The 12744-nt window shown below is 36.3% G+C and overlaps 1 protein-coding gene across 3 annotated transcripts in view; it reads right to left on the reverse strand.

The window, feature by feature from the left end:
• The window catches only part of slc35f3b (solute carrier family 35 member F3b), a 40340-nt gene that overhangs the window by 11312 nt on the left and 16284 nt on the right, over nt 1-12744 (reverse strand). For all 3 annotated transcript variants that reach the window (XM_067386965.1, XM_067386967.1, XM_067386968.1), the window contains 2 exons: nt 2865-3207; nt 75-294 (listed from right to left, as the gene is read on the reverse strand). In XM_067386965.1, the coding sequence (XP_067243066.1) occupies nt 75-294; nt 2865-3207 (563 nt within the window). The remainder of the gene's footprint in view (nt 1-74; nt 295-2864; nt 3208-12744) is intronic.

A 12744-nucleotide genomic window follows, 5' to 3' on the forward strand; every position in this document is an offset into this window, starting at 1 on the left:
CATTATGAAAAGTGCATGTCAAATCGATATCTAGAATTTCTTCGATCTGTCCAACGAACCGTCCATCCACTCACCCTGACGCCCATGAAGCGATCCCGCAGCACGATCCAGGACAGGAGAAAGACGAAGGCTTTGTTACAGCAGAAGAGGGCAGACACATCGGTGCTGTTGATCTTTCTCAGAGCCTGAAGGTACAAGTAGTTTGTCAGAATCCACAGCAGGCCAAAAGGGGCCACTTTAGTGAAGAACACTTTTGCTGTTAGTCCATCGTCCCCGAAGAACCGACAGCACTCTCTAAAATACCACAGACAAAAATAAAACATGAATTTAATGCCAAAAAAAAAAATTACATTTGATTTACCTTTTACCTTTTTAAAAGTTTGGGGTGGGTAAGATATTTTAATATTTTTTTTCAGCAAGGATGTATCAAATTGATCAAAACATTTCACATTTTAACCCCCGGTTTCACAGACAAGGCTTAAGCTAGTCCTAGACTAAAATTCATGTTTGAGCTGTTTTAACTGAAAGCAACTTGCACTGACATATCTTAATTGAACTAAGGCTTAATCCTGTTTTAGGCTAAGTCCTGTCTGTGAAACCGGGCCATATTATTACAAAAGATTTATATTTCTCAAATTGCTGTTATTTTAAAATTGGATATTTGGATGTACCACCCCCTCAAAACCTCTCCCTGTCACACAAAACATCCAACAGATAGTTTGAACAATTGAAAAACTTTTAAAGCTATATTCCCTCATTGAAATGTTTAATGTGTCTGTGTGACATGGTATGATGAGCAATTGCACACAATACACACGCTTGTTTCTGCAATCGATCTCTAGCCATTCAGAGCTGTCCTCAGTTCACCTCCATGTTAGATTTAAATTATGGACTCTGTGACAATCAGGCAAATTGAGAAGTCCACAGGAAATTGGACTAAACCATTTGATTCAGGAAAGAGGGTCATTCGTTTACCTTTATTCACATCTCTTTTCAGTAATTTAAGTGACTAAAGTGTCTATTAGTTTAGTTTATGTAAACATTATGGGCATTGTTGAAACCTGTCTTGGTTTAAGTTTCATTACTTTGGGTTGGTCTATATACAGTATGTGATTCTTGTTTCATGCAAATCAAAGCATGTCTTTGGCTTTTGTCACTGGATTTTGGGTATATTTATCGTTCTTCAATGGAAGTAAGTATTTGCACATTTCAGGATTTGCTTATTTTCTTAAGACATTGTTATGTCTTTCATTTCGAACATTATTTTTGTATGATTATGCACATGCCTCCATCATTTTTACTTACATTGAGAACCACAATGGAAATACACCTTTGGCTTTATTTTGTTTGTTTATCCTCAAGTTTTTTTAATTGTATGGAAAAAATGTCTTCTTGTCTTGTGAAAAACTTGAAAAAATGCTTCTTGTCTCTATTACATTTGCAAGCTTCAACAATTTTCATCTACCTCTGATTTTAGTGGAAGTTATGGGAAAGAGTTATGGCTTATTTCATTGTACTGTTATTCAGAAACCAATGTTAATCCATGAACATATACATTAAAGGGTATAAAAGGGGTATAGAACGTCATGGCATTGTGTACTACGTTGAGGAAGTTAACGCTTTTTGGACGTATGCGTATGGCTGTCACTTTAAAACGTTTTAAATAAGGATACTTGTCTTACAGAAACACATTGATTCGCTTCAGAAGGCCTTTATTAACCCCCTGGAGTCACATGGATTCATTTTTTATGGATGGATGCAATTTTTTTTTGCCTTCAGAATTTGGGCAGCCATTCACAACCATTATAAACCGTGGAGGACTAAGGATATTTTTAAATATATCTCCGATTGTGTTTGCCTGAAAAAAGATAGTCATATACACCTAGGATGGCTTGAGGGTGAGTAAATCATGGAATGATTTTCATTATTGGGTGAACTATCCCTTTAAGTCACATTGTGCATTTATATGCAGTGAGAGGTCTATTTACTAATTTAAAGCTTGACATTTTGTAGTATATCCCAAGTTATGGCTGGCTGACATCACTTTTTAAGGTCAACATATTAAATGACCCACAGAAAGAGAAAATGTCTACAGCAAGAACCTTTATTTTCTATTCTCTAAGAAGTTAAATGGGTCTCTTGGCTAGATGTCAAAAACCAGCCGATTCTACTATTTTTAATAACATTAGGCTTTGGATAAATGAAGTTGGTTATACTGCATCATTTAATTAATGCATAACTATAAACAAAGGCACTTCATATTAACAAAACAAAAAAGAAATCTCTTTCTGCCCTTTCCCCCTTCCATTTTTACAAAGCTTTTGTACTCCACAGCTAGTGTTTACTCTTCAAATCCTGTGCTGCTAATATTGTTTTTCCCTGTATGACAAATTGCTTGGGCTTTTCCCTCATTTTACACAAAGGCATTTGCTAAATTATTAATAAAAGAAGCATTTTACCAGAATCTACAGTATATTTCACTTTCCAAACACTCTTTACTTTGGTCTTCCTAGACAGAGCATAGAGATACTTCCCTTTAACGGGTCAGTTTAAATATGCAATGGGTCTGCTTTAGTATTCAGGACATACAAGATCAAAAGACAAATCCGGAGAGGACAAACCAACCATGCATTATGGCATGGAATTTCCTAAGTGTTCCCCTCAACAGAGATCAGGATCAAAAAAAGAGGGATTTCATGAAACAGATTCACCAGGAAAACACAAAACAGTTCTTACTGTACTACATTTTAATCTTTCGCTCTGCTTCAGAACCTACAGTAGTAAGCTGCACGCATTTTTCTCTGAGAAGTCAGTTCCAGAATGCACTGCTGGATAAAAACAATCTCACGGGTCCAGATTCTTACCTGAACCTCTGTTTTGGTGTCTGTCTCTCAGGGCTCTTGCACAGGTGGCCTACGTAATACAGAGGAAAGAATAGGCAGTTCCATGTGGTGGCGAACCATGTGAGAGTGAATGGTGCGTCGTACTGCTTGAAGGTCAGCTTGGCCAGCTGGGTGGAGCCTGCCCATGACGAGCACACGCACATCACCATGGCCACGCCCCATAATGCTTTTCGCACTTGGACGGCTGTCACTCGCACACAGCAGCGTAATCTCTGCCTCCCCGTCCCCGACTCTGCCCCTGCTCCGCCCACCATCGCCTGTCCCTCGGCGGTACCCACGACGTTCTCCCTCGGCCGGTCCTCCCCTACAAGCAAACAAAATGACATCAGCTGCTGATTTATGAGCTTTTTCTTCATTTTTTTACTATGGTTTTGTGCAAACAGTGAAAAAAGACAATCAAATCACTTGGCACTGTAAGAATACTCCCCCTCATATATGAACTGCAGGGTTGCAGTATTACTACAATCTATGCAGTGAAATGTGACATTTTCAGTAATGCAGTACAAATGAGGTAATCTGGATTCAGTATTTATGCAGTTTATAACAGCAGTTACTGTTTTTGTAAATATCCCATTTAACACAGATTCATAAAAAGAGATTTCTCCACATTTTTGGCTCTCATGATCTTATGAAAATGCATAAATCATATACGGAGAATAAAACAAATTCCATGAGACTAAGCATTTTCCTTTCAGAACTCTTTTCAAAAGATGGAGAGACAAAAAAAATGCATCTTTATATGTGTATATTTAATTTATATATTAATATATTTGGATGACTTTTTTATATAATATATTAATTTCTTAAATTCCAATGAAATATAATTACAATAAAAAATGGTTGTATTTAAATCAATTTAAAGGTGCCATCGAACGTTTTTTTTTTTACAAGATGTAATATAAGTCTAAGGTGTCCCCTGAATGTGTCTGTGAAGTTTCAGCTCAAAATACCCCATAGATTTTTTTTTAAATAATTTTTTTAACTGCCTATTTTGGGCATGGGAATGAGCCGATTCAGACTGCTGGCCCTTTAATTGCTCATGCTCTCCGCCCGTCTCCGCCCCCTCCCTAGCTTTCAACTCTATTATTGCAAAAACAAAGTTCACACAGCTAATATAACCCTCAAAATGGATCTTTACAAAGTGTTCGTCATGCAGCATCTAATCGCGCAAGTATGGTACTTATTTGGATGTTTACATTTGATTCTGAATGAGTTTGAGGCTGTGCTCCGTGGCTAACGGCTAATGCTACACTGTTGGAGAGATTTATAAAGAATGAAGTTGTGTTTATGCATTATACAGACTGCAAGTGTTTAAAAATGAAAATAGCGACAGCTCTTGTCTCCGTGAATACAGTAATAAACGATGGTAACTTTAACCACATTTAACAGTACATTAGCAACATGCTAACGAACCATTTAGAAAGACAGTTTACAAATATCACTAAAAATATCATGATATCATGGATCATGTCAGTTATTATTGCTCCATCTGCCATTTTTTCACTTTTGTCCTTGCTTGCTTACCTAGTCTGATGATTCAGCTGTGCACATCCAGACATTAATACTGGCTGCCCTTATCTAATGCCTTGAACATGGGCTGGTATATGCAAAAATACATATTAATGATCCCGACTGTTACGTAACAGTCGGTGTTATGTTGAGATTCGCCTGTTCTTCGGAGGTTTTTTACACAAATGAGATTTATATAAGAAGGAGGAAACAATGGAGTTTGAGACTCACTGTATGTCATTTCCATGTACTGAACTCTTGTTATTCAACTATGCCGAGGTAAATTCAATTTTCAATTCGATGGCACCTTTAAAATGTAATTTATTCCTCTGTGCTGCTTAATATTTTTGTGGAAACTGTGATACTTTTTTTCAGCATTCTTTGATGAATAAAAAGTTTGAAAGAACAGAATTTATTTGAAATAGATATCTTTTGTAACATTATAAATGCACTTTTTATCAATTTAATGCATCCTTGCTGAATAAAAGTTTTAAAGGGAAAGTTCACCCAAAAAATGAAAATTATCCCATGATTTACTCACCCATGTGACTATATACTTTGATATAAGAGAAGAGGAGCTTAAATTTGTTGAACAGCCTTATTTGTTTGAACCACAAGAGGCGTCTAAGCTTACAATACTCGAACATCCTGCGTCATCGCGTCAGAGGATTACTCATTTGGCGCAAGTCGTCCGCCTGAAGCTAATTATTGGAATTTATAAAGTTTTAAATATGAATATTATTATTACAAAAACACATTGCTTCACCTCAGAAGGCCTTATTAACCCCCTGGAGTTGTATTACTTTTTTTATGGATGAATGCATTATTTTTGGCTCCAAAACATGGCACCCCATTCACAACCACTATAAACCCTGGAGGACTAAGGATACTTTAAATATATCTCCGATTGTGTTCATCTGAAAGAAGATAGTCATATACACCTAGGACGGCTTGAGGGTGAGTAAATCATGGGATCATTTTCATTTTTAGGTGAACTATCCCTTTAATTTACTTACAAGAAAAACACTTACTGACACGTATTTTTGACACGTAACATTCCAGTATTACAACAGTTTTTCAGCCATTTTAAAAATCCCTTAGATTACATGAAAAACGACTTCCAAAAATGTCTCACCAAAGAAATGAAACATCACTTTCTCACCAGTGTTCCCTGAATTTTCAAAGAGGCAATCAATAGCACAGTTTACTCATTCAGCACAGTAACTCTTTCAAAGTGTCAAGGGGAAATGCTTGAAAACCAAGAATACTTAAAGGATTAGTTCACTTTTAAATAAACTTTTCCTGATAATTTACTCACCCCCATGTCATCCAAGATGTCCATGTCTTTCTTTCTTCAGTCGAAAAGAAATTTAAGTTTTTGATGAAAACATTCCAGGATTTTTATAGTAGATCTAAATCTTATAGTAGATTTCAATGGGCACCAAACAGTTGAAGGTCAAAATTAGTTTCACTGCAGCTTCAAATTGTTCAACACAATCCCAGATGAGAAATAAGGGTCTTATCTAGTGAAACCATCACTCATTTTCTGAAAAAAACTGAAAATTATGTTTTAACCCAAAATACTCATTCTCCTCTATTAGAATTCCAGCAGTGTAGACGCTGCTAAGCGTAATACTGCCCTCCACAGGCCAATGTTTGAACTAATTGTTATATACTATTGAACTAGCTTATTGCATATAAAAATTAGTTCAAACTTTGACCTGTGGAGGGCAGTAATACACTTAGCAGCGTCTACACTGCTGGAATTCTAATAGAGAAGAAGAAGAGAGCTAGTTCAAGATGAGCATTTCACTAGATAAGACCCTTATTTTTCATCTGGGATCGTGTTGAACAATTTGAAGCTGCAGTGAAACTAATTTTGACCTTCAACTGTTTGGTGACCACTGAAGTCTACTATAAGGAGAAAAATCCTGAAATGTTTTCATCAAAAACTTTAATTTCTTTTCGACTGAAGAAAGAAAGACATGAACATCTTGGATGACATGGGAGTGAGTAAATTATCAGGAAAAGTTTATTTAAAAGTGGATTAATCCTTTAATAATACAGGAACTCTGAATGGAATCTGTCTGGAGTCTCTCAAGAAGTGCAGTGCTATTGTTCAGATCAGATAAGCACATCTCAAGCCCACCATCCATTCATAAACGCTCTTAATGGCTCTTAATAGCCCTTCATCTATTCACACGCAGAACAAACAAGTGGAGTAATTACTCTCCCTGCGCCTGGTGGAGGATTCAATCTGTTTATCCATAAAGAGAAAAAGGTGCATCCTAAGTGCTGAAGCATCTGATTACTCTATGAAACACAATAACATTCTTAACAAGGCAATGATAGATGATTTTTAATTTGCAAGGCTATTCACAAGTAACCGCTCTGTTTGGAATAGCATACTAACAAACTACCATAGATTCCAGTATGTGCATTATACAACAAGCATACTGAACCCACTTTTGAAAGAAGTCTCTTAGGCCCTGTTTACACTTGGTATTAAGATGCATTTTGGTTGATTTGTTTACAAGTAGACTACCTCTGGAAGTGTTAGAAAGTGGACATGGTCAAAACATTTTAGACCATGTTTACATCTGTAATTAGTGTTGTCCAATTGACAGAAACACATCTTTAATACCAGGTGTAAACAGGGCTATATACTCACCAAGGCTGCATTTATTTGATCAAAAATACAGCAAAAACAGTACTTTTCTAAAATATTATTACAATTTAAAATAAATGTTTTCTAATTTTCGAATTTATTTTTGTGATGGCAAATCTGAATTTTCAGCATCATTACTCCAGTCTTCAGTGTCACATGATCCTGCTATCATGTGACACTGAAGTAATCATTCTAATATGCTGATTTGGTGTTATCAATGGTGTGTTATCGATGTTGAAAACTGTTGTGCTGATTAATATTTTCGGAGACTGTGATATATATATATATAATTAATATATATATATATATATATATATATATATATATATATATATATATATATATATATATATATATATATATATATATATATATATATATTTTTTATTTTTTTTTTTTTTGATGTTTAAAAAAAGTTAAAAATCATTTATTTGAAATAGAAATCTTCATTTTCATTGTGAAATTCAATTTAATGTCTCTCTTCATACACGGTGCTCAGCATAAATGAGTACACCCCCTTTGAAATGTAACATTTTAAACAATATCTCAATGAACACAAAAACAATTTCCAAAATGTTGACAAGACTAAGTTTAATATAACATCTGTTTAACTTATAACATGAAAGTAAGGTTAATAATATAACTTAAATTACACATTTTTCAGTTTTACTCAAATTAGGGTGATGCAAAAATGAGTACACCCCACTGAAAGTCTCTGGAGCAAAGCTAAATTTTAGACTACAAATGTCTAATTTAACAAGAATTCAACCACAGGTGAGTCTAATTATTCATTACACAGGTGTCCAGCAGACAGTTTACTATAAAAGGGTGTTAAAACCCCTTCCCATTTCATGCTGTCAGCAATGGCACCACATGGAAGAGAAATGCCACAAGAAAATAATTTCTTTACACCAGAAAGGTGAAGGCTACAAGAAGATCAGCAAAGCTTTACTTATCAGTCAGAATACTGTAGCAAAAGTGGTACAAAAATGTAAAAAAGATGGAACTGCAACCATCTCACAGAGACGTCCAGGTTGTCCACGGAAGTTAACACCTCGACAAGAGCGTATTCTGATGAGAAGGCTTGAAGAAAATCAGTATGCAAGTTCACTGCAGTTAAATAAAGAAGTAGAAAGCCAAACTGGGGTGACTATTTCCCGTGGCACAATACTACACTGCAGAGGAATGGAATGCATGGGTGACATTCACGAAAGAAGCCTCTCCTAAAGCCCAGGCACAAAAAAGCCCACCTAGAGTTTGCCAGGGCCCATGCTGACAAAGATGAAGACTACTGGGACTCTGGAGTGATGAGACCAAGATAAATGTTTTTGGAAATGATGGCTTCAAAACTGTATGGCGTTATAAAGGTGAGGAATACAAAGAAAAATGCATGGTGCCTACAGTGAAACATGGTGATGGCAGTGTCCTTATGTGGGTCTGCATGAGTGCTGCTGGTGTCGGGGAGCTGCATTTCATTGATGGCATCATGAATTCACAGATGTACTGCTCTATACTGAAAGAAGATGCTACCATCACTCCGTGCCCTTGATCTTCATGCACTTTTCCAACATGACAATGATACTAAACACACAAGGCCACTGTTGGATTTCTGAAAAAGAACAGGGTGAAAGTGATTCGGTGGCTCCTGATCTGAACCCAATCAAACACCTGTGGGGAATTCTGAAGAGACAAGTTGAGCATCACTCTTCATCCAGCATCCAGTCTCTAAAAGAGCTCATTCTTGAAGAATGGAAAAAGATAGATGGTGCAAAATGTCGCCAACTTGTTCATTCCATGCCTAGAAGACTTGGTGCTGTCATTAAAAATCATGGAGGCCATACAAAGTACTAGATGTAATAGTTTTTGTTGTGGGGTGTACTTATTTTTGCATCACCCTAATTTGAGTAAAACAGAAAAATGTGTAATCTAAGTTATATTTTTAACCTTACTTTCATGTTATAAGTTAAACAGATGTTATATTAAACTTAGTCTTGTCAACATTTTGGAAATAGTTTGTGTTCATTGAGATATTGTTTAAAATGTTACTTTTCAAAGGGGGTGTACTCATCTATGCTGAGCACTGTATACTATCTAATATTAATCTATTGGTCCATTATCAGTAGATGATGCTACTTTTCCAGACTTTTCCAGACACATTGCACAGCTGAAAGCTTCTATTTCAAATGATAATTTGATATCACAAACTAGCCTGAGTCCTAATCTTTACAGCAAGTGATTTAAGTGAAAGATGATTTCCTCTTGAGACCCTCTCATGTACAACAAACAGCCTAGAGCAATTTCACATACAGTATACAACACTGCAGCAAAATTCTGTATTCTAGGTATTTTTAGACACACCGGCTTTACTTTTAGAGGTACAGAAGCTGTATGTCCCAAATTCTAAGAGACTCTTTAAAGCAGCATAATTATTTGCTGGTATTATGTAAGATTTTCTGTTTCTGCTGACTCTGAGAGCCCTGAATCCATGATTATTCTTTTAGAGTTCACCAGTCCACCCGAACACACTCTTTAGCCTTTATGTACCTGAACCCTTTGGGATGTGCATGGAGAAGCTTTCAACATCCAAACAACAACAATACAACAGCATGTTCATCGATAGATCTGTTTCTGTAGACAGAAGTTACAGTTTCCATACAGAAAGAATCAAATTACTCCCAGTCAAATAACACCACCCACAGTGCATGTGTAAACTGAAACTATAGTGTACACACACACACACACACACTAGCTATGAAAGCTGTCGTTATTTCAAACACCACGGCAAATGTGAAATCCAAAGATAGTTATTTGGCAAATTCAACCTTACATTTGGTCCTAAGTATGCTAAACAAAAGCAATACATTTAAAATTAGAATGGCATTTTAATTGCAGTCTGGAACAAACAGCGATCTCATACCTTTCATAAGCAGCGCTATTTGATAACAGTTGCTGCAGGGCACAGCATTTACACTGAGAATAATTGTGTTCACCTGCACGCCGAGTGCAGCTTTGCTTGTCTTTGGAAACAGCAACAACATGCCACATTCACTGACATCTGAAAGGATATACTCAACCAGGAAGAGGAATTTTAAATGGCAAAATCATACAAAAAAATGGCAAGATGAGTAAGTGCACTGAATCTTAATGGGAAACCCAAAAAAGCCAAAATTTGAAGCCATCATGTGTATTTTCCATGTCAGACTACTCAAGGGACTAAACCTCAGAGCTCTTTTAAGTGACCCATGAAATGTAAGCTGTTCATGGACGTGTGAAGCTACCCCTCACAAAACAAAACCTAGCATTCACTGCACTCTCCCAGCACTGCCGCTGTATGTTTTCAAACCTACGTACCACTTCCCTATCCCCTCATAATGAACTGCCACTACCACTGGGTATTTAACAAGTGGGTAATTATCTGAAAGCAGTGAACCTGTGTAGTTACTATGGAGACTAATGATGCGATAGAAATCTTTGGAGACACATGCTCACAAATACATATAGTACTCAACACACAAGCTCAGTAGAAATCTTAGTTACACTTCATTTTAATGTGTCCTTGTTACACGTTACATGTATTTACTATGGTAATCACCATAAATCAGGCATAATTACATGCAACTAACCCTAATCCTAACCAAACCCTGATTCTGGAATCCACTGCCGCTTCAATATATATCTTTTAAGTTATAAATCAACATTTATATTTCTGTTAAATTATTTGAATGACTTCTTCAATGTATGTTAAAGGATCTATTTTCCTCTGTACCTCTCACTGAGAGAAAAGAACATGTTATCAGTATGTTTTGGTAAAGTTTCCTGCTCAGAGCAGAGCTCAGATCAACTTCAACATTGAAGAAGCTGTGAATCATGTGTATCTGTGTATGTGCGCTAAGTGTTTTGTGCAGGTCCCTTTGTACTGGACAACTGGCACTCTGCTTGAGACCAGCAGACGCCACATCATGACCCCAAAAGGACATCCGGTACCTAAATCTAGGGTCCCCCTCGTCATCACCGTGACGAAGGGAGATATGCTTCTTACTATCTGTCCACCTGTGGAAAATTTCTAATCTTGTCTATTTTCCTTAGCCAATCAGAATCATCCAAACTGAAGTAATGATGTAGTTAGTGGACTCTGTTAGAGTATAATTGTTGTGGAAATGTGAATGTACGCAGAGCGGCCTACGAACTCCTTGTGAGACTTGAAGCTGGCTTCTGCTGATGAAACTGCAAACTATTCTTCATTAAATTTTTCTTCAATTTATTATTATTTTTTTTTAAACTTTGACTCCGGGTCTTTATTCAACATATCTGGTTTCAAGGGTCCTAAACTGTTTATCCCCAACACTACCCTTACCCTAAAGTAAGTACATGTACTTAATTGATATTACTCAGTACTTATATGTATAATTACATAATAATAGGGACACATTAAAATAAAGTGTAACCAGACATTCTGTTACCTTAGAGTTGGGTGTAACTATTACTGTAGTCTAATTACTTTTCCTGATAACGCAGTAATGTAAGCATTACATTTTAAATTTATGTAATTTGATTACAGTTACTGATGTCAGTAAAATTACGTTACTTGCATTACAAGGAAAAAAAAAAAGGTAAAGTGCATTTCTAAAGAAATCACGTTTGACGCAGATGCGTCATTTTGAATCACTGGAGAACGCGTGGATGAAGATACCCACCGCAGCCAAGACGAGAGCGGACCAACCTCACCTAAAAAAGCTAGATTTGATGTTTAGGCAATTTGTTCAGGATCGGGAGGGAAGGTAACTTCTCAACAATACTGTTTTCAAATGTTATTATAAATGTTTTCAGCAATTTTTTCATACTTCTGTAATATTTTTCAGTCAATATTAAATTACAGAAAGAATTATGAGTTTCAGTTTTTTGGTTTATTTTTGTAGTTTTCAAAGTAACTTGAATGTAAAATAATTAGTAATCTGATTACTAATTACTGTAATTACTGATTACTGATTTTGGCTGCATAACAGCTATAGAAGAAAATGGTGTCATAGTCCAGTTAAGTAAATTCAGTTATTTAGTTAATTCATCTATACATCGGCTCTGGAGAAAACAGTGATGTCATCATCAGCTCAGTTCAGATCGCATACAATGGTGTCTATGCAGGCAGATCAAAAACATTGTTGAATATCAAGTGTCCTCAACTAAGCAAGCCAAAAGGTGACAGCGGCAAGGAACCCAAACTCCAACAGGTGACAAATTGGAGAAAAAAACCTTGGGAGAAACCTGGCTCAGTCAGAGGGCCAGTTCTCCTCTGGCCAACAGCGAACAGTGCATGATTATGATTCAGGCAGCTTACAGGTCATAAATCAGATTGGGATCGCAACTAACTCTCATTAGAGTAGTAGTTGAGTATTAGTAGAATGTTAGAGCTAAGGTTTGTAGAATAAGGGGTTAGAGTTAGTAGAATATGCTACACTTGCAAAGTAACTTATAGTCAGTAGAATGTCTGTTGGGGAGCAACAGACATTCTAAAGTGTTAGGAGATATTAAGCAGACAGTCTAATAAAACTCTAATGAGAGTTAGTTGACAAGTATGTGACTTATAGTTTACAGAAAAAGTCTAAAGGGGACCATCAAAATAAAGTTTTACTGAAATCTTAAGGCTGGAACACACCAAGCCAACGCCGA

Source organism: Chanodichthys erythropterus, chromosome 5 (assembly GCF_024489055.1).
Source record: "Chanodichthys erythropterus isolate Z2021 chromosome 5, ASM2448905v1, whole genome shotgun sequence".
In the NCBI taxonomy this organism is placed as follows: domain Eukaryota; kingdom Metazoa; phylum Chordata; class Actinopteri; order Cypriniformes; family Xenocyprididae; genus Chanodichthys; species Chanodichthys erythropterus.